Source organism: Gordionus sp. m RMFG-2023, chromosome 4 (assembly GCF_954871325.1).
Source record: "Gordionus sp. m RMFG-2023 chromosome 4, tfGorSpeb1-WG-v2, whole genome shotgun sequence".
NCBI classification, from domain to species: Eukaryota; Metazoa; Nematomorpha; class Gordioida; order Chordodea; family Parachordodidae; genus Gordionus; species Gordionus sp. m RMFG-2023.
This window is the reverse complement of record NC_088778.1, coordinates 13,077,363-13,096,243: the sequence shown is the minus strand read 5'-3', so window position 1 is coordinate 13,096,243 and position 18,881 is coordinate 13,077,363. Positions and strand designations below refer to the sequence as shown.

General features: G+C 26.5%; 1 protein-coding gene across 1 annotated transcript in view; it reads left to right on the top strand.

Annotated features, from left to right (window-relative positions):
• LOC135927993 (ribosome quality control complex subunit NEMF-like) overlaps nt 1-16,416 on the top strand; it is a 36,413-nt gene extending 19,997 nt beyond the window's left edge. Inside the window, exons 14-19 of the mRNA XM_065464288.1 lie at nt 7,689-7,757; nt 9,149-9,340; nt 10,006-10,081; nt 10,285-10,387; nt 10,620-10,996; nt 15,906-16,416. Of these exons, the coding sequence (XP_065320360.1) occupies nt 7,689-7,757; nt 9,149-9,340; nt 10,006-10,081; nt 10,285-10,387; nt 10,620-10,996; nt 15,906-15,931 (843 nt within the window). The 3' untranslated portion in view covers nt 15,932-16,416. The remainder of the gene's footprint in view (nt 1-7,688; nt 7,758-9,148; nt 9,341-10,005; nt 10,082-10,284; nt 10,388-10,619; nt 10,997-15,905) is intronic.
• The last annotated feature ends 2,465 nt before the right edge of the window (nt 16,417-18,881 follow it).

Genomic DNA, 18,881 nt, shown 5'->3' with positions numbered 1-18,881 from the left:
GAATTTTAGACTATTTGGTGGAAATTTTGATAACATTAAAATCGAAAATCGATTTTCTAAAAGAGATTGTAGCCCGACCCAATCCATATTACCCCCATTCCTTATAGAATAGCTGCTTGAACATGTTGAGCATCTCACTTAGACCTGTGCCCCACCGGCTCACGCCGGAACAGCCGCCGATTGAGATCATCGGTGCGAGCCGAGGCGCCGCGTGTATAATTTTTAGAATGCTGTTTAATTATATTTATATATTAAATTATTATTATTATTTAAATTTGAAGATTAACATTAATAAAATTAATATATGAATTATATTCTATTGCTATATATAATAGAATAGTTTATATCATTTACATATATTCATATATCGTATTTCATTTCCACAAACAATACATATTAATTATTTTTATGAACTTGCACGTTTTAAACTACCCTATATACAATTCTGAAATAACAACTCCCTCTACTAATTATAAATCAAGTTATGTCTGGAGGTAATTTGGAAATCTTTTTTGAAGAATGGAAATAAGAAAAGCACAATAATTCCTGGTTATATTTATTGTGAACTTTGCTTAAAATTGGGGAAAAAATATTAGGATTCGGATAAACATAATCCATTTTATTGATATTTTAAAAACATTAGAGAAATTATTTCAGCCCTCAGATATAGAGTAGCTGATTTGGAATGTGAAATTGAGGAAAAGCATTGTAAATGTCTGCAGTCAATTTATGTAACAGTCATATCTTGGATATTGATGGATCTGATTCATACTTGATGACCATTTTGATATATCTGATGAATCGGATACCAGAAATGACATTGTACCAACCAATCTAATTAATACAAAAACTTTAAAATTAAATTGCCCTACCAGCTGTCACAGCATATTAATTATGCTAGAAGTGTTCGTAGTGTAAACAAAATTCCTATAAATAATGTTCTAAAAATAGGAAAACAATCTTTAAAACTCTTTAATAATGAATGGGATAGGATTAATGAGCTTTACGCAGTATTTAGAGAGTTGATGGAATTTCTTTCCTCCCAAAAGGGATCGACATTAAACTTAAGGTTGAAATGAAACCCTACTAAGCAATAGATCTGTTGCTCAGATATTATTTACTTAAAAGAAGTATAAAAAAAGCTTTACCATAGGTTTCTCATTACTGAACTTCAAGTTATTTTATATTTTATTAATAAAATTATATTTTAAACATTAGATATTAGCGATTCTGTTTGATCCCAGATTTCAAATCTTAAAATTGTTTCAGAATATTTATTCAAATTTTACGACATCGTTGCAATTTTTAATTAGACATTTAAAACTTTTAGAACATGATAGAAATGCACAGAATGAGATTCATGAAGATAATGGGCAAGCATCCAGTTCTTATACAGATAAAATTGTTCGTAAACATTCCCTTCCAACCAACGATTATAACAACATTAGTAATCTAGAACAAGAATGCCATATTTTGCTCAGCCAACATAATATCCCAAAAGAGGATGCACATTTAACCTTTTGGAAGAAAAAGTCACAGGAATTTTTTAGGCTTGCTAATTTAGCTAGGAAGGTCTTTGCATACCCGCAAAAGAATTTTTTCCATTGCTGGATTAATACTCAATGCAAAAAGGACTTCTTTATGTCCCACGAATTATGATAAAATACTATTTATATTCATGACAATTATAATTTTTCTGAATCTGAATTCTGATTTATTATATTTCATACTTTATATTATTTAGCTTGCATTCCAAATTTATATTTTAATTTTTTATAATAAAAATCAATAGAATATTACTAATATGTGTTGTTTATGTGACTGATCTGAGTAAAAATGCAATTCCATAGTTTATTTCTGAGAATTAGAAAATACATAAATTTAAAAGGGAGTGAGACAGGAAATAATTTAAGAAATGGATTAAACTATGTTAGTGTTAGAAAAGAGCCCATAAATTATAAAAAAATGTAATACTTTGATATATAAATTAAATTCATTAAAAAATACATGATTTATTTAAATAAAAATTTTTTGTAATAAATATCGAGGCCGCCGCCGAAATAGGCGCGCCGTCGAAAGCCGATGAAAAAATTAAAAAATAACGCCTTCGTCGATTGAGACATCGACGCGCAGGCCTATTTTCACTCTATAAGAGAAGCTGAATTTTTCTCCATTTTCATGCTATTATAACAACACGTGTGATTTATAAGAAGCTCATGATCTTTTAAAAAAACCATGGTTTATGAAATTATGATCTCGGTAAAATTTATGTAATTTATAAAAAGAGGGAAAAATTTTTATATGTTAAATTAACTTCAGCTAATGGCTTTAAGAAAAAGTGATAAAATATTTCAGAAGTTAAGGGCTAAATAGATTATTTTAGGTAGAAGTAGGATGCCATTACCTGAGGCCTTAAGACAAATATCAAGTGACAATAAAGAGACCTTAAGACAAAGTCGATATCTCGGTAAGTGTAAACTTAGTAGAAAAATCGAAAGTCTAAAAGATTGATACGGTTACAAGAATTAGATGAAAAGAACTAATGAATTACAAGAGAACGTTGAAAACATGCGACTAGATAGAACAAATGGTCAAGATGTTCATGCTGCAATCGTTAATCGCTTACCAATATTGCCAATTGTTTACCGAAACACTTAAGTGTAAGATAAGGAAATCGACAATCATAGGAACAAGAATTCGTGAAAACAATCTTATCGCAGACAAATTATCGACATTCGTTTACCGAGATAATGTGCTTAATTACAAGAGACCGTTAGAAACAAGCAAAGACTAGGTTAATTTATCAAAAGAATTTAAGAAGGACTATAAGAAACAAAAGTTGAAAAAGAAACTAGAATTCTTCGATATCGTTTACAAGCAATCGTATTCAATTACCAGTTATAGTCAATTACCTCGATAAAGAGTTATTAGTTACAAGAGAATGTTAGAAACAAGCATAGACTAAAATAAGTTATCAAGATGATTTAAAACGGGCTTTAGGAGAGACAAAGATTGTGAAGAAAGAATAGTATCAATCAATAATTGCTATATTGTAAAAAATCGAAGGTCCCTTAAAGAAAAATAAAATAATTAAATATATGGGCAAATCGACCAGCGATTCGGCCGACCATCTCAAAATGAATGAAACTTAGCATGTTAGTTATTTATGTTTTAAATGTTAGTAAAATCAAAATTTTAGAGTGCTAGTTCAACCAGATCTAAAGATATACGCCTTCAAAGTCGAAAATCGCGAAGTGCGTAATTTCATTAAATCTTGTTATTTTATAAAATAATTAAGATAGAGTTACAAATTATATATCATTTTATAGCCCTTAAAATTTTACGTTGGAAAATATTAAAAAAAATTAAAAAATTTCAAATGTTTTCTTATTTCCGGTAAAAATAAAAAATTAACATTGGTAGGAAGTGATTTTTTTTGGGTGTTAATATTCACTAAAAATGTTTATTACCTTTATATTAAACGATTTAATAAAAAATCTCAATAGCCATTTTTGTTTTTTTAATTTTAATTTTATTTGAATTTTTATAAATAAAAAAATCCAATATAGATGGCGTTATATTAATTTTTTTTATAATATATAATTTTTAATAAGAATATGAATAAAATTGTAATTAAAATTAAAAAATCAATTGAGTATAACCAAGAATGATGTCCTGGGGCAATATGTAAGCAGACAGCCCATACAGATTTTATTAGGACGCTATATTGTAAAATAAACATATTTTAAAATTTTATATACAAACAATATAAAAATAAATACCTCTTGTTTTAATCTTATCCCATTTTGTGCTTATTAATAGAATTTTTTGAGACGATAATTTGTATGTACGTCCTGTCACTGTAATAGGACTATTGTTATTATTTATTAATGGGTAACCATATCTTTTCCGCAATTGTTGGGTAAAAGAAGAATGGTGATGGTCCATGGGGATGTAAAAAGGAAATATATATCTCTTCAGTAATTTCATTCTTTTTTAGTACTGTGGCTAACCACCAAAAATTGTCATTAAGTTTACTTAAACTCAAATGAAATACAGCATGTATTTCTCGAGTTCCTGGGGAATGGGACAGATTGTCGTTGGTTTTATATGTAAAATTTACTGATGGCATGTTTTGTTTTGCAAATTGATATAAATCAACTGGCGTTAAAATGTGTCCAGAACTGATGCGCTGAAGGCTTGAAAGTGCTGCTAATCTTTTTAATGTTCCGCCAAGGCCGTCACATGGACCTTTTCCATGGGATGAGCTGAAAAAAGCCATTCAGCTGCTACACCAAAATCTGATTCATGATAACACAGATTTATAAAAAAATTTATGTTTTTATATTGCCCAGCTGATCCGTCAGAGCAGTAATATATTTTGTTTGGATTCTTGCTGAATTGATTTGGTCAAAAATTTTATCATTTTAATCTGGTATAAATGTACTGCAATAACATTATGTTGAAGTGACTCTGATATTACCATAATATTAAGGTTTTCTATATTGCCATATTATAATATGCTATCATAGGATGGATAGTGGCTTGATTATTATTCCAGTGGAATCCTTGAACAGCGTCTTGGATTGTGCATAATTTTCAGAGAAATCACAAATTATCATAAATTCATTTGGTTGTAAAAAATGTTAAAAAAATCACTTCCTAACAATGTTAATTTTTTATTTTTACCTGAAATAAGAAAACATTAGAAATTACATGTTACAATGAATCCTTTAATATCGGCAAAAACAAATTGCATAAGACAATCATCGGCATTTGAGATATTGTTAATTTGAAAGTCCACTGCATATGAATATATTTTTGATTTAAGTTTACTTAAACTCAAAAAAAATACAGCATGTATTTCCCGAGTTCCTGGAATGAGACGAGCTAAATTGAATCTTTCTCGGTTTAATCTCTTGTAAATTGTATTGTTCGTTGGTTATATATGTAAAATTTACTGATAGCATGTGTTGTTTTGCAAACTGATATAAATCAACTGGCGTTAAAATATGTCCAGAACTGATGCACTGAAGGCTTGAACGTGCTGCTAATCTTTTTAATGTTCCGCCAAGGCCGTCACATGGACCTTTTCCATGGGATGTAGCAGAAAAATGCCATTCAGCAGCTACACCAAAATATGATTTATGATAACACAGATTTATAAAAATATTTTTGTTTTTATATTGCGCAGTTGATCAATCAGAGCAGTAATATATTTTGTTTGGCTTTTTGCTGAATTGATTGGTCAAAAATTTTATCATTTTAGTCTAGTATAAATGTACTGCAACAACATCATGTTGAAGTGACTCTGATATTACCATATAATTAAGGTTTTCTATATTGCCATATTATTATAATATGCTATCATAGGATGGATAGTGGCTTGATTATTCCAGTGGAATCCTTGAACAGCGTCTTGGATTACAATGCATAATTTTCAGAGAAATCACAAATTATCATAAATTCATTTGGTTGTAAAAAATGTTTAATTTTGAAATATATAATGATTGATTGGTAACGATGATAGGAATAAAAAAATAAAATAAGCTGATAAAATCGTTATTATTCAAATAATAAAGATAGTAGATCCACAACAATGAAAGGATATATCTATAAATTATGACCTTAGGAATTTCTATTAATAAGCGCAAAATTATAATAGATTGAATATAAAATTTTAAAATATGTTTATTTTACAATATAGCATCAATAAAATAATATCTGTATGGGCTGCCTGCTTACATATCGCCCCAGGACATTATTCTTGATTATACTCAATTGATTTTTTAATTTTAATCACAATACTATTCATATTTTAATTAAAAATTATATATTATAAAAAAATAATAATATAACATCTATATTACATTTTTTTATTTATAAAAATTCAAATAAAATTAAAAAAACAAAAATGGCTATCGAGATTTTTTATTAAATCGTTTATTATTAATAAACATTTTTAGTGAATATTAACACCCAAAAAAAATCCCTAATTTTTTTATTTTCAACGGAAATAAGAAAACACTTGAAAAATTTTTATTTTTTTTAATATTTTCCAACTTAAAATTTTAAGGGCTATAAAATGATATATAATTTGTAACTCTATCTTAAGTAATTTTTAAAATAACAAGATTTAATGAAATCACGCACTTCGCGATTTTCGACTTTGAAGGCGTATATCTTTGGATCTGATTGAGCTAGCACTCTAAAATTTTGATTTTATTAACATTTACAACATAAATCACGCCAAGTTTTATTCATTTTTGAGATGGTCGGCCGAAAATCTCGTTTTTTTGGTCGATTTGACTTGGAATCACTCATATATAACCATAATTTTATTGCATAATTATAAATAATATAATAATGATTATACAGTGAAAACATAATAAAGTTAAAGTTAAAAAATAAAATTTTAAAAGAAAAATTTAAAAGAAAAAGATTAAAAATTAAATTTATAACTTAAAGAAATAAATAAAAAGTGAATAACTCCAATTGTTAAACCCTTAAGATATGAAAAATTTACAATTATCACGCATTTTCATCTTATTTGCATAGTCTAAGACTAAAATAATTTAATAAAACATTATCTTTGTTTGAATATTATCACAATTTAAATAATAATAACTGAATATTACAACAATGGCCACAAAAATTTTTAAATATCGAAAATAACGCGAATTAAACAAAAAAAAATATATATGCCATTTTTAAGGTAAATTTAAAGAATTGTGAAAATTTTCACAAAATTTTTACAATTCTTAAATCTTTTGAGTAATGAAACTTTGAATTACTATTGCATTAAAAAATTTCCACCAAGAGCCAAATAAAAAATATATAAAATTTCCCCTAGTTTCAATGACTTACCAATTATTAAATAATATATACAAATGAAATCTGCAGAAATATTATTTTCAAAAAATAAAATAATAATAAAACTTTATTTTCCTTTTTTATTTGTTATAATATAATATCTCTGATATAAATAAATCAAAAATGATATAATTAAAATGCCAAAATAAGGGATTTCAAAAGAATGTCCAAAAAATTAAATAGTATAAAAATAAACTAGGCATATACATAATGAATGAAAAGTTATATGGTGAGATTTAATTAAAAAAGGATGATATTATTTTTTAATGGTAATCGTACCCTGCAGGTCTGATGTATATATATATTAAAAAGTTATGATTATGAATTCTTATATATAATTTTATAAATTTTTTATATATAAAATCGCCTCGGGGGTCGACTAAACAACCCGTCTAATAGAGCCGACTAATATGGTACATTTAGTCGACTCGAATTGGGGTCCTTTTTTCGACTAGAAACTAGGCTCGAGTCGCAGCTAAGTCGACTCGACTTAGCCGCTTAACAACACTAAAGAAAACTATGAAATAATTAAAAATACTATTTCATATAAATCTTGAAATAATTATATAATAAAATTTTTATTTAAATTATTCATTTTATATTTTTTAAAAAAATATTGTATAATTTCATTTTGTTCTGATAATTATTCATATTAGAAGAAAACCTATAATTTCCTATTCATCATTTTGGAATAGGTCTACCACATATAATAAAAAAAAATTTTTGGGCAAGGCTTATACCATGTTGGTATTGGTATCAGCATAGGAAGAATGAAAGAAAGAAAAAGTGATATAATAATTATGATTTTAATTTAGCTTCTACCGGATAATGACACAACGTCTATATTAACATCGATGCAGCAAAAACCCCAAAGCCGACAAAAAGTTTCTTTTTTTAAAAAAAATTAAAATTTATTTTTCTTTGTATTTTTTTTTACTTAGCTGATCCTTTGAAATTTATTATCAAGTTCGAGTTTTTTTTAAAAAAAATCGGTAACCGCGCAAAAATACATTTAGCCGTGACCGGTCAAAATGTCCAATTGACAAAATATACAGGGACAAAATGAAACTGAAAAATATCCGATTGACACTGATTATTAGATTGGTGTTTTTTTAATATTCAATTTAAGTTTTTAAGTTATACTATCTGAATTAAAGAGAATGACAACATGATACGAATATTACTTTTATTACTTATATATCATTATATTATAATTTATAACAATATTTAATAAATGTCATAATTTATCCATATCATACTTTTTGTACTTAAAATTATTAACAAGAAAAAATAATTTATATCATAGATTTTATCCCTTTTTCGTTGCGAAGTTCCCATCTTATCTTAGCATGTCTTCTCTCTGTGGCCTTTAGAAATCTGCAACGCTTGGCCCTCGGGCTAGGTTAGGCAAATTTATAAAAAATTATAACAGGCTGGAGAAAAAATTTAACGGGCCGAGAAATTGATACTTAAAATATCTAAATCTCTTATTATTTTAATGGGCCAACCCGGGTATTAAAATTTTGATATATACTATTTTAAATTTCAAGCTATTATATCAATTTTGATTAATACTATTTGAAAATAAATTACAATATGCTATTTCTTTATTATTTTAAGAGCTGTTTAATTAATGCTAAGTATATAAATAAAATAATAAATTAACAAAAAATTAAACAAGTTATCTTTGATATGATATAAATACACAATACAGATATAAACAAAACATAATTTATTTATAAAACGGTTTTTATAGAATAGATGGCCATAAAGTAAAGATTCAAGAGCCTTAATTGATAATAGCCATAAAGTAGAGATATAAGAGCCTTAATTGATATTGTATAAAATTAAATATAGGCATTAAAAATTTGCCGGCCGGAAAATTCTAAAGAAATTAAACGGACCGGAAATTATAACAAATACCAAACTAATAATCAGTTTTTCGATCAAACATTTTGTCGAGGATTGTCTAAAGTACATTGTGTCTTAGGACTCAATTTAGATGATGATTTTTTTTATGAAGCTCAGCTTAGCAAAATAATCTTCTTTGAAAATTTAGAGGATTTTTTTTTCACCCAAAATTTTGAGGAAAAATATTTAGGTCACAAAAAATAAGATTTTTTAAGAATGCTCATTTGGTAATTTACTCATAATTTCATAAATAAAATTTTAAAAAATCTTTTGTGATTTTTATGTGTTTGCTTTTTATTTTTCTTCCGAGATTTTATTTGTAAAAAAATGTTCTTTATTCTCTTCTTTTTTAAATTAAAAAAAGGAAAAAAATAAAGCCAAACTAAAAGCGGTTAAAGAATTTATAGAAAAAAGTGATAAAATTGAGCCAGCCAACGATATTGCCGATTCAAATGCTCCCGCCAAAAGACGTCAAAAAGCTAAACTCAAAAAAATTAAAGATAAATACAAAGACCAAGATGAGCAAGAAAAAATGTTCAAGATTCAACTTTTGGCTGTTAGTATTTTTTTTATTTGGATAATACGAAACAAAACTAAAATATTAAAATTTATATCAATATTAGAATTTTGGTTAAGATTAATTTTGTTTATTTATCCATCCATCCATTTTATTTTGATATTTAATTTTACTAAACGCCATCTATTGATTTTACATTCAAAAAATGATATCCTTTTTCGCAAAAAAATTAACAAATTTCAATATAAAATTATTAGAGAATGTATCGGATCCAATTTTTTTCCCGGTTACGGATCCTGAATTTTTTTTATGTACCTATTAAGTCCCAACCTCGTCCTATAAAAAGGTTTATCTTAAACAATAGAATAAATATCATTACTACTCGATAGAGTCGGATAGATCAGATCAAATCTGGTCGTTAGACTCTAGACATTTTCTCGCACTCGGTTGGATTTTTTTCGAACTGGATCAGACTCAAAATCGTCAAAATAATTATTTTTATTTATATTATATTCAAGAATATACGAAATTGTTATTATCTTTTAACTCTTTTAATTTTTTCGATTTCGTTGAAATGTACTTTTTCAAATAGTACAATAAAATAAAATTCTCGATCGAACTCGAATCTTTGAAAAACCCGGGGGCAGCTTTAAATTTGTATAAATGCGATGGATTTATAAATTTTCATAAAAATACACTTACAGGCTGCTGCAGAAAATAACAAAATGACCAAAGCTAGAAAAAGAGCTTTTAAAGGCAAAAAAGATTTAATATTAAATGGTAAACTAGAATTTGAAATGATACATGTTTATAAAAATTTAATAAAATATATTCTAAGTTTTTTTTTAATGGGATTCACTATTATTTTGAAAAGTGATGGAAAAATTCAATGAGAAAAGCTGTTAAAATTCCTAAAAATAAATTTATATTATATTAAATTGTAATTAATGTTATAATTTATATTTTATCAAAATTTGTTATAGTTAATAAATCACACGATCCAAATAAAATCACTGAGTTCGATAAACTAAAAATTTCAAACATTGTTGATAATGATATGGAGAACGGGAGCCATATCGTCGACCAGTAATATTTCTTTTCAACCATAATACTTACCAACCTTTACTTTTTTTCTCCTTCTCCTTTCACTTGTTGATATTCCATTTTGAACAAACTCTTTAAATAGTTCGTCATTAGCTGTACATTTTATTATGTATTTTTATTCATAATTTTTATTTGAAACATTATTCATTTTACTTTTTCTAACTAACTTTTTTTCCTCATATTTTTTCTTGTCTATTTCTTTATCTAAAACCAGACCTCATGACTCAGGTCCTGACACGGACCCGGAAGGAGACGATAACCAGGAAGATTCCGACAACCTTTCCTCTCTACTTTACTCGCTCACGGGTTTACCTTCCTACCATAATCCTTTGCAAAGTTTGCAGCAAGATGCTCATCATCAGGCTGAATCGCAGGAAAAAATGGAAGAGGATTCAATCCTTTATGCTCTACCCGTTTGCGGACCCTACACAGCTTTGAGAAATTTTGCGTACAAGGTGAAATGCATACCTGGTTTTAGTAAAAGAGGAAAAGCCGCTAAAGCTGCTCTTGCCTACTTTTTAGCGGCTGCAAACGTTTGGACAAATGTGACGAATGACCCTTCCATATTCGGAACGAGACTTCCATCCTTAAGTTAGCACTATATTTTTTTAAATAGCAAAATTTAACAATCATGATTTAAAAAGGGTAGTTTATGACTTTTTTTATTTATAGGGTAAACTAAGATTTTAAATATGTTTCTTTACAACATAACATAATTTTTTAAGAATTATAGCTAGAATAAAAATTAAGTCTTAAAATAATTGTATAATATTTTTACAAGAATTTTTCAATAAGTTAAAAAAATTTTGGTCTGATAACGTCTGAATTTTTTTTGGGCCGGTGTAACGTGCTATTTTTACTCTGTATGAAAATTACTCATTTATTTAGTGATATTGACATTTACGATTGACGTGCATAAATTTAATATTATATTTTTTAGTGATATTGACATTTTTGACTGAATTGTAAAAATTAAATATAATAAATTTAGTGATATTGACATTTTTAACTGACTTGTAAAAATTAAATATAATAAATTTAGTGATATTGATATTTTTGACTGACATGTTTTACTCTTTATAAAAATTACTCATTTAGTTAAGGAAATTAACATTTTTGACTGACATATTTTACTCCTTATAACAACTACTCACTTATTTAATGATATTGACATTTTAAACTGACTTGTTTTACTCCTTATAAAAATTACTCATTTAGTTAAGGAAATTGACATTTTTGACTACTTGTAATGATTAAATATAATAAATATAGTGATATTAACATCATTATAAAAATTATACACTTATTTGACATTTATAACAATTTTTATTCTCCTTGCAAAATTTATTTATTTATAACTTAAAAAGGTCAAAACTTATTTAAAAAAATATGATATAAATAAGATACGCGATATAATTAAGATACACGATATCAGAGTTGTTAAACGCTATTTTTAAAAGTAGCGCGCTACCGCTATAGCTATTTGCCAAAAAAAGTAGCGCGCTACCGCTTTCGCTATTTGTCAAAAAAAGTAGCGCGCTATTAGCTACCTTTTTTCAAAAGTAGCTTTAGCTACTTTTAAGCTACTTTTTATAAAAAAATTTTTAGAAACAAATGAAACAAATTTTTTTTATTTTTTTTTTTGCTTATAATGTAAATGTATAATAAATAATATATAAAAATAAACATTTATAAATATAAAAATATAGTTAGTTTAGATTATAAAAAAATAAGTAATATAAATAAATATTTATTTTAATTTGTTGCATTTTAATAATAATATCATTTCAATATTATCATCCCCAAGTCTAGAGCGACGATCAGAAAGTATAAGCTTTGCTTTACTAAATAATCTCTCTACACTAGCACTTGAGGGCAAGGAAGCTCTAAAAATATTTAATCAGATCAATTTATAAATATAAATAAGTTTTTACCTTCTGTTATGTGTCCAACTATCTGCCGTGGTACATACATAAGATATATCTGATAACTCTACTATTAGAGCATCTTTCATCACTTTGAAGTTGTCGTCTATTTTATCCACAAGTGTCTGGCGACATAAAACTGTTGTGCCAGGGGATAAAGTTTTAATCATCATAGTAAATGATGGATTATCAACCAAGGACAATGGCTGAACTGTGTCAATTATAAAATCAACAATTACTTTATCAGCCTATTTTTGTGAAATATTGGCATGTTTATCAGTTAATTTGGTTTGGATAGTATTTGTCTTTTTGAATGAAGATTCTCCTATACCAAAATTTTTTATATGTTTCTCTATTTCCTTATAGCAATTGGCTTGAACAGTCTAATAAAATAAATAATATTATAATGTAAAAATAACAATTTACCTTTAGGTGTTTCTTCAGGTTATAGCTACTCGATTGATTTGATGATATATTTTTTTTACATTTTAAGCACAGGAATTTGAATCCAGATTTTGTTTTAATATTTATTTAAAAAATTTTTTCAAATCTAGGGAATGGGAAATCGTTATTAGAGTTATTAAGTACATTTTCTTCCATTGAATCTTCCATGTCTGAATCACTTTCAAGAATTTGGATATCCATGGGCGATGCCATTTTAGATTATTAACACAGATTGAAAATATAAATTAAAAATTGAAAATATATTTAAATTTCCAAATTAAATAATAAATTATAAAAATTATAATTAATTATGATATTATATTTAAATTTCCATGTTTATACTTACATTCATTATATTTTTTAAAAGTAGCGAAGTAGCGCGCTACTTAGCTACTTTTAAAAAAAGTAGCGCGCTAAAAAATTAAATAATTTTAAAAAAAGTAGCGGCTATTAGCTATAGCTACCAAAAAAGATAGCGCGCTAAGTAGCGCGCTACAAGTAGCGAGCTACTTTAACAACTCTGCACGATATAAATAGGTTACGCGATATAATTAATACACGCGATATAAATAAGATACGCGATATAATTAAGATATATGATGTAAATAAGATACGCGATATAGTTAAGATATATGTTGTGAATAAAATACGTGATATGTATACATATATATGATTTGAATAAAATACGCGATATAAATAAGATTAAATAAAATTTATTATGCAGTCAAAATTCTCGCAATAATTTCTTAAATATATATTTACATTAAATTTTTTGATATTATGTAATATTTTTATTAGGGTATAATAAGCCCATTTATAAATAATATGAATAACAATATTTGTCTGAAGCATAGTTGCCATAGAAACTATCTCCACCTCTGTTCCATAAGTTGCATTTAGGGCCATGCCCGTTCTCTCCAAATATACATCAACGGGTTCTCCCAAAAACCCCTCCATCTGTTCAACAATATCTTTGCTTCTCATAAAGAGACAGCATTGCTGTCTCGGGAAATTATAATGGCTTTCGTCATCACAAACTTCTTTGCTTATACATCTATAATAATACAATAATTTATTGTAAATAAAAATACCTGAAGAGACAATTTCCATCACCAATAATCCGTTCGGTAGAATAATCATTTCCAATCACACCCTTATCATATTTTGGATATCTTTTCTTGATCGCAAAATGAAAGCGTTCAGAATGATATATTTTCCATGTTAGTAGGCAGAAAAAGATTTGTCTCCTCTTAGAAATTACAGTATCTAATATAATTTCACCATCTAAAAAATATTTATTAATATACTAATTATACAAATTTTTACCTTTCTTATTTTGCATGTCCACTTCGCAATCTTCAAATTGTGAGGCGGGGCAACTATTATATTAAAAAATCAATTTTATCAATTCTTAAATAATATGCCAGGCAGGGCATCTGTCCAAGTCAATTGATCATCTTTAATACACTTTAGAAGTGCATTTTTGATAGTTCTATTCACCCTTTTAACCATGCCATTTGCTTGAGGGTGATAAGCACTTGTCACCCTCTGCATGGTCCCCACGAGTTTGTGATAATTAGTGCTAACTTCATTCACAAACTCACGTCCTTGATCATTAATTTGAATCTTAAAACTAAAATTAATATTTATTATCAAATAAATCATACTTTTGCCCTGCCATATGTGCATAGTAATGAAAGGAATTTCGATACTGAGAGTTTTATCCTTTAAAGGCATGGCTACAACATATTTGCTGAAGTAATCAACAGCTACTGCAATATATTTATAGCCATCCTCACTTTCTGGCAAAGTACACAAATCTACTCCTATTTGTGACCATACCTGTTATAAAATTTTTTTTATTATATTAAAAAGAGTTAATCTTGTTAATTAATTTTAGTGTGGTTAAAAGGTTAGAGATGGGCCAAGTAAAAAAATTCATATAAATTATAATCTGAAATTGTAGAGGCTTTACTATATAAACTAAAATGGACATATCATATATTTCATGTAAAAAGATTCAATGGATAATTTAATAAATTTGTTTACCCACCACTTTATATGGTTCTTCTAATAAGGAAAGAAGATATAATAAACTAACTTAAAATTTAAATGGTTCAATATGTGAAAATAACATAATATATAAAAATAAGTGTCACATATATATAATATTGTCATACCATTAATAAAACTATAAGTAAAAAATATATAAAAAAACATTATATACAGTTAAAATGACTAAAACTATAAAAAATTTAACAAATCAGTGATTTTTATATAATAAATTTTACTACCTTTGCTCTAACAGGAATTGATTGTAACTCATTTGTAGTTTTATCAAATCTTGTATTACATCTTTGACAAGTGTCACAGGAAAATGTGACTACATCATGGCCACCAGAAGCTAAAATATAATATTAATTATGACAATAAATACATTTTACCTATCAGCCAATTTTTTATAAGTCTTGTTAATGCCAAAATGGCCAGCAAGAGATACTGTTTCAATATTATCATTACAACCACTGTGATGTGATTTAATAATTTCTTTTCTCCTAATTATGTTAATAATAACTTCCCCATTATTTTTATGGTGATATAATTTTTCTTTGCGCATAGTAAACCTAGATGCTTTCACCCTTAAATTCCTCTTTTCCCCATTGTTCTTTGCTAAACGGGTGGGATAATTATATACTTATGGTACATTATGAAGTTTTTAATTTCTTCATAATCTAAAAAAGTTATATAAATATTAAATATTTAATTTACTTTCTTCTTTATCAACTGTCATGGCTAAGAGGAAAATGGTCAAAAATAATAATTTTATAGAAAATTTATGTTTTTTGATTGACAAGTTAGAAAAAATTGAAATTAAATTATAAAACATTTTTTAAAAATATATCATTATTGCAAATACACTGGTAAAAACTTACTCAGATATGTAAATACATTATAATAGAAGAATAAGTATTAAATTTACTCATTAAAATAGGCCATAAAGAGTGATTTAAATACATGAGTGATTCTAGGACGTTACACCGGGTCTGGCAAATATTAGATATGCCGGGCCCGAAATTAGAGAATATAATTTTAATGATAACAAATTATTATTTTTTAATTTAATCTCAAAGCAACAAATTATTATTGGCAGAAATAGGACATATTATGGAATGTATTCGACTTATTGGTGAATTCTGATATTTTTATAAAAATGATATATAAAATGTAGTGTTTTTTAACCACTCTCCAATATTATAGATAGTTGAAATATTTCGGGTTAGGCATTTTTTATTTAAAAAAACCGGACTGGGCAACTTTAGTAAAAATGATAACAGGCCTGGCAACTTTAGTAAAAAATTGCAGCCGGGCAAAGACTAAATTCCCACCGAACATGACTTGATAATTTTATTTGTAAACCACTACCGCTTAACCTTAAAAAAATAGATATTTTAAATACTATGATAACTACTTCAATGTTAATTTAACATATCTTCTGCTTATTTCTTTTATTATTTAGATTTTTTTTATATTAGACACAAGTACAACTAATCCATGCTTATTAGAACGTGCTTTGATCAAGGCTATAAAAGATAATGATTTGTCCAGAAATTTACCCTCTAAAATTAAAATATTCATACCATCAAAATCGAATAAATAATTAACAAATTATATTTTATTTATTGATTTCTGAATATTAATTATTATATTATGTTTGACTATAATTAATATTTACTTGTTTCATTATAATAATAAAAATAATAATTTAAACTTTTTCTATACAAGGTTGAATTTTTTTGAATAAATGACAAGGGAAAGTATAAAAAAATTATTTTTATTGTTTAAAATTTATCTTAGGCTGTATCAAATGAAAAAATATAATAAATAATCGAAAAATGATTTAGAACACTATTTTATTTTTACATTAAAAATAGATTATGTTATTTTTTTCATTTAGGACACAGCCTTAACAAAAAGTAGAAAAATTATATTAATAAAATCCCATTTTATTTGCAATTTAATATTGGTCAAACGCCAACAAATTTTTCCCTTTATATTTTTAGTTTTCAAGGTATTAAATTAACATTAAATTATAGGTTATGTGAATTTATCCTATTTTATGTATATATTTAAATTTCTCCCATACAGATTATATATTATAAAAGATGTTAATAATAGTTCAGTTTCAAACTCTGCCAAAAATAGACGTATTAGGCCCGTTCTTACAAGCCTTTTCTTCGCATTAAAAAATAATAATAATGGCGATAATTATTCAAGCTTTGATCTAAATATGATTTATTTATATACTAATGAAGAAAATTAAAGGGAAACCTGCATTTTGTAAGTTGTCAAATTTTCTCTACAATAGTGAAGGTCACGGTCCGGTCTTTGGTCCGGACTGGACCGACACCCTCGGACCGGACCACGGTCCTTAAAAAAAGATCGATCCAGACCGTAGTTCTAAATAAAAAGACTGGTCCAGGACCTGTCTTTTTATTTGTTTAAAAAACATATTTTTTTAACCTAATTTAATTTGTTTTATCATTTTATTAAATATAAGAGTATTATATAAACAATATAAAATTAATTATGAATAATATAATAATTAATACAAATATTTAATTTAAATAAATGCTAATGTCTTTGTTTGTAGAACTTCCTTGGAAGGAATTAGAAGAGGGACTTAATGGAGGCGGTAGATCTATTCCATTCTTTAACCAAGAGCCCATACACATCAAAGCTTGTATTGTTTTGTTTGAAAGCCTATTCCTTTTTTTAGTGACAAGATCTCCTGCTTTCGAAAATATTTGTTCACAGGGGACAGATGTTGCTTGAATTGCTAAAAAATTTCTAGCTGCTAATGAGAGGACTGGAAATCTATATAATAAACTATATTGACTATTTAAAAAATATAAAAGACCTTTCACTATTGGCTTTCCACCATACTAATATGTCATCCTTTAATGAAACAAGAGGTTCATTCAAATAGGTGTGAAGTTCTGATATATTTTCTTCAATGATTTCTGCCGATATATAATCCCCTTCTGAATTTCATTTTTGGGATAAAATTCTTTCTAAGAAACTAAATTCATTGATTTCCTCCTGGCACAAATGTTTGAAAATTAGAATTTAATAAATAAATATTAAAAATATACCTGAGAATCCGTTATTCCTGTATTTTTTTTATTTTCTATTTTCTATTTTCCTTAAATATTTTGAAAATTTGGTCATATACTCAATTCTATTAAGAGTGTTAGGCATGTAAACTTGTTTTAATCTCGGATCCAATCATGTTGAGACATATGATTTATAGCAAAATAATTCTTTGAGATATTTCTGCATTTTAACCAGCATGTTATTAAGAATTTCTTTTCTTGTATTGTTATTATCCTTTTTTATATTATTTAAAATTTCATTATTTATATTCTCCATATATAACATGGAAATCCCAACTGTAGGATATTTGGATCCTGATAAATCAAGTGTGGTTTTATAGAAGGGCCTTAATCTACAGCCTCTTTAAGACTCAGTAAAGAAAACCCCTTTAAATTGTTTGTAATTCAAAAAAAGTACTTCTTCTTAGCATCCATGTTCTAAAAATTAAATATTTTTTAAAAATAATTGGATAAAAATGTAAATACCTCATAAATTGTATTCATCATTAAATAGGAGCTACATCTAATAGGGAAATCAGAAGGGATTTTAAATTTTGTAATACCCTTATTTTCACATATATGTACATATGCTTGATTTATTTTTGGTGATTTATTTATAGAAAAGGCTATGTCTCTACACTTTTCTAGGATAGTTGTAATATATGATAAACCTTCCTGAGATATTAGGTTTAGAATATGGGCACAACATCTAAAGCCTTTAAATTTTTGTTCCTTATAAATATTTTGCAAAATATCCATGCTTTTTAGGATGTTATTGGCATTATCTGTAGTACAGGCCAGTATATTCTCCTCCAATTGATATACTTCAATTACTTCTTTTATAGCTAAGGATATTTCTTCAGATGTATGAGGAAATGGGATATGATTTATATCAAGTAAAATATTTTTTAATGTCAAAGAAGAATCAATAGCAGTAATGTCTATAAATGATAT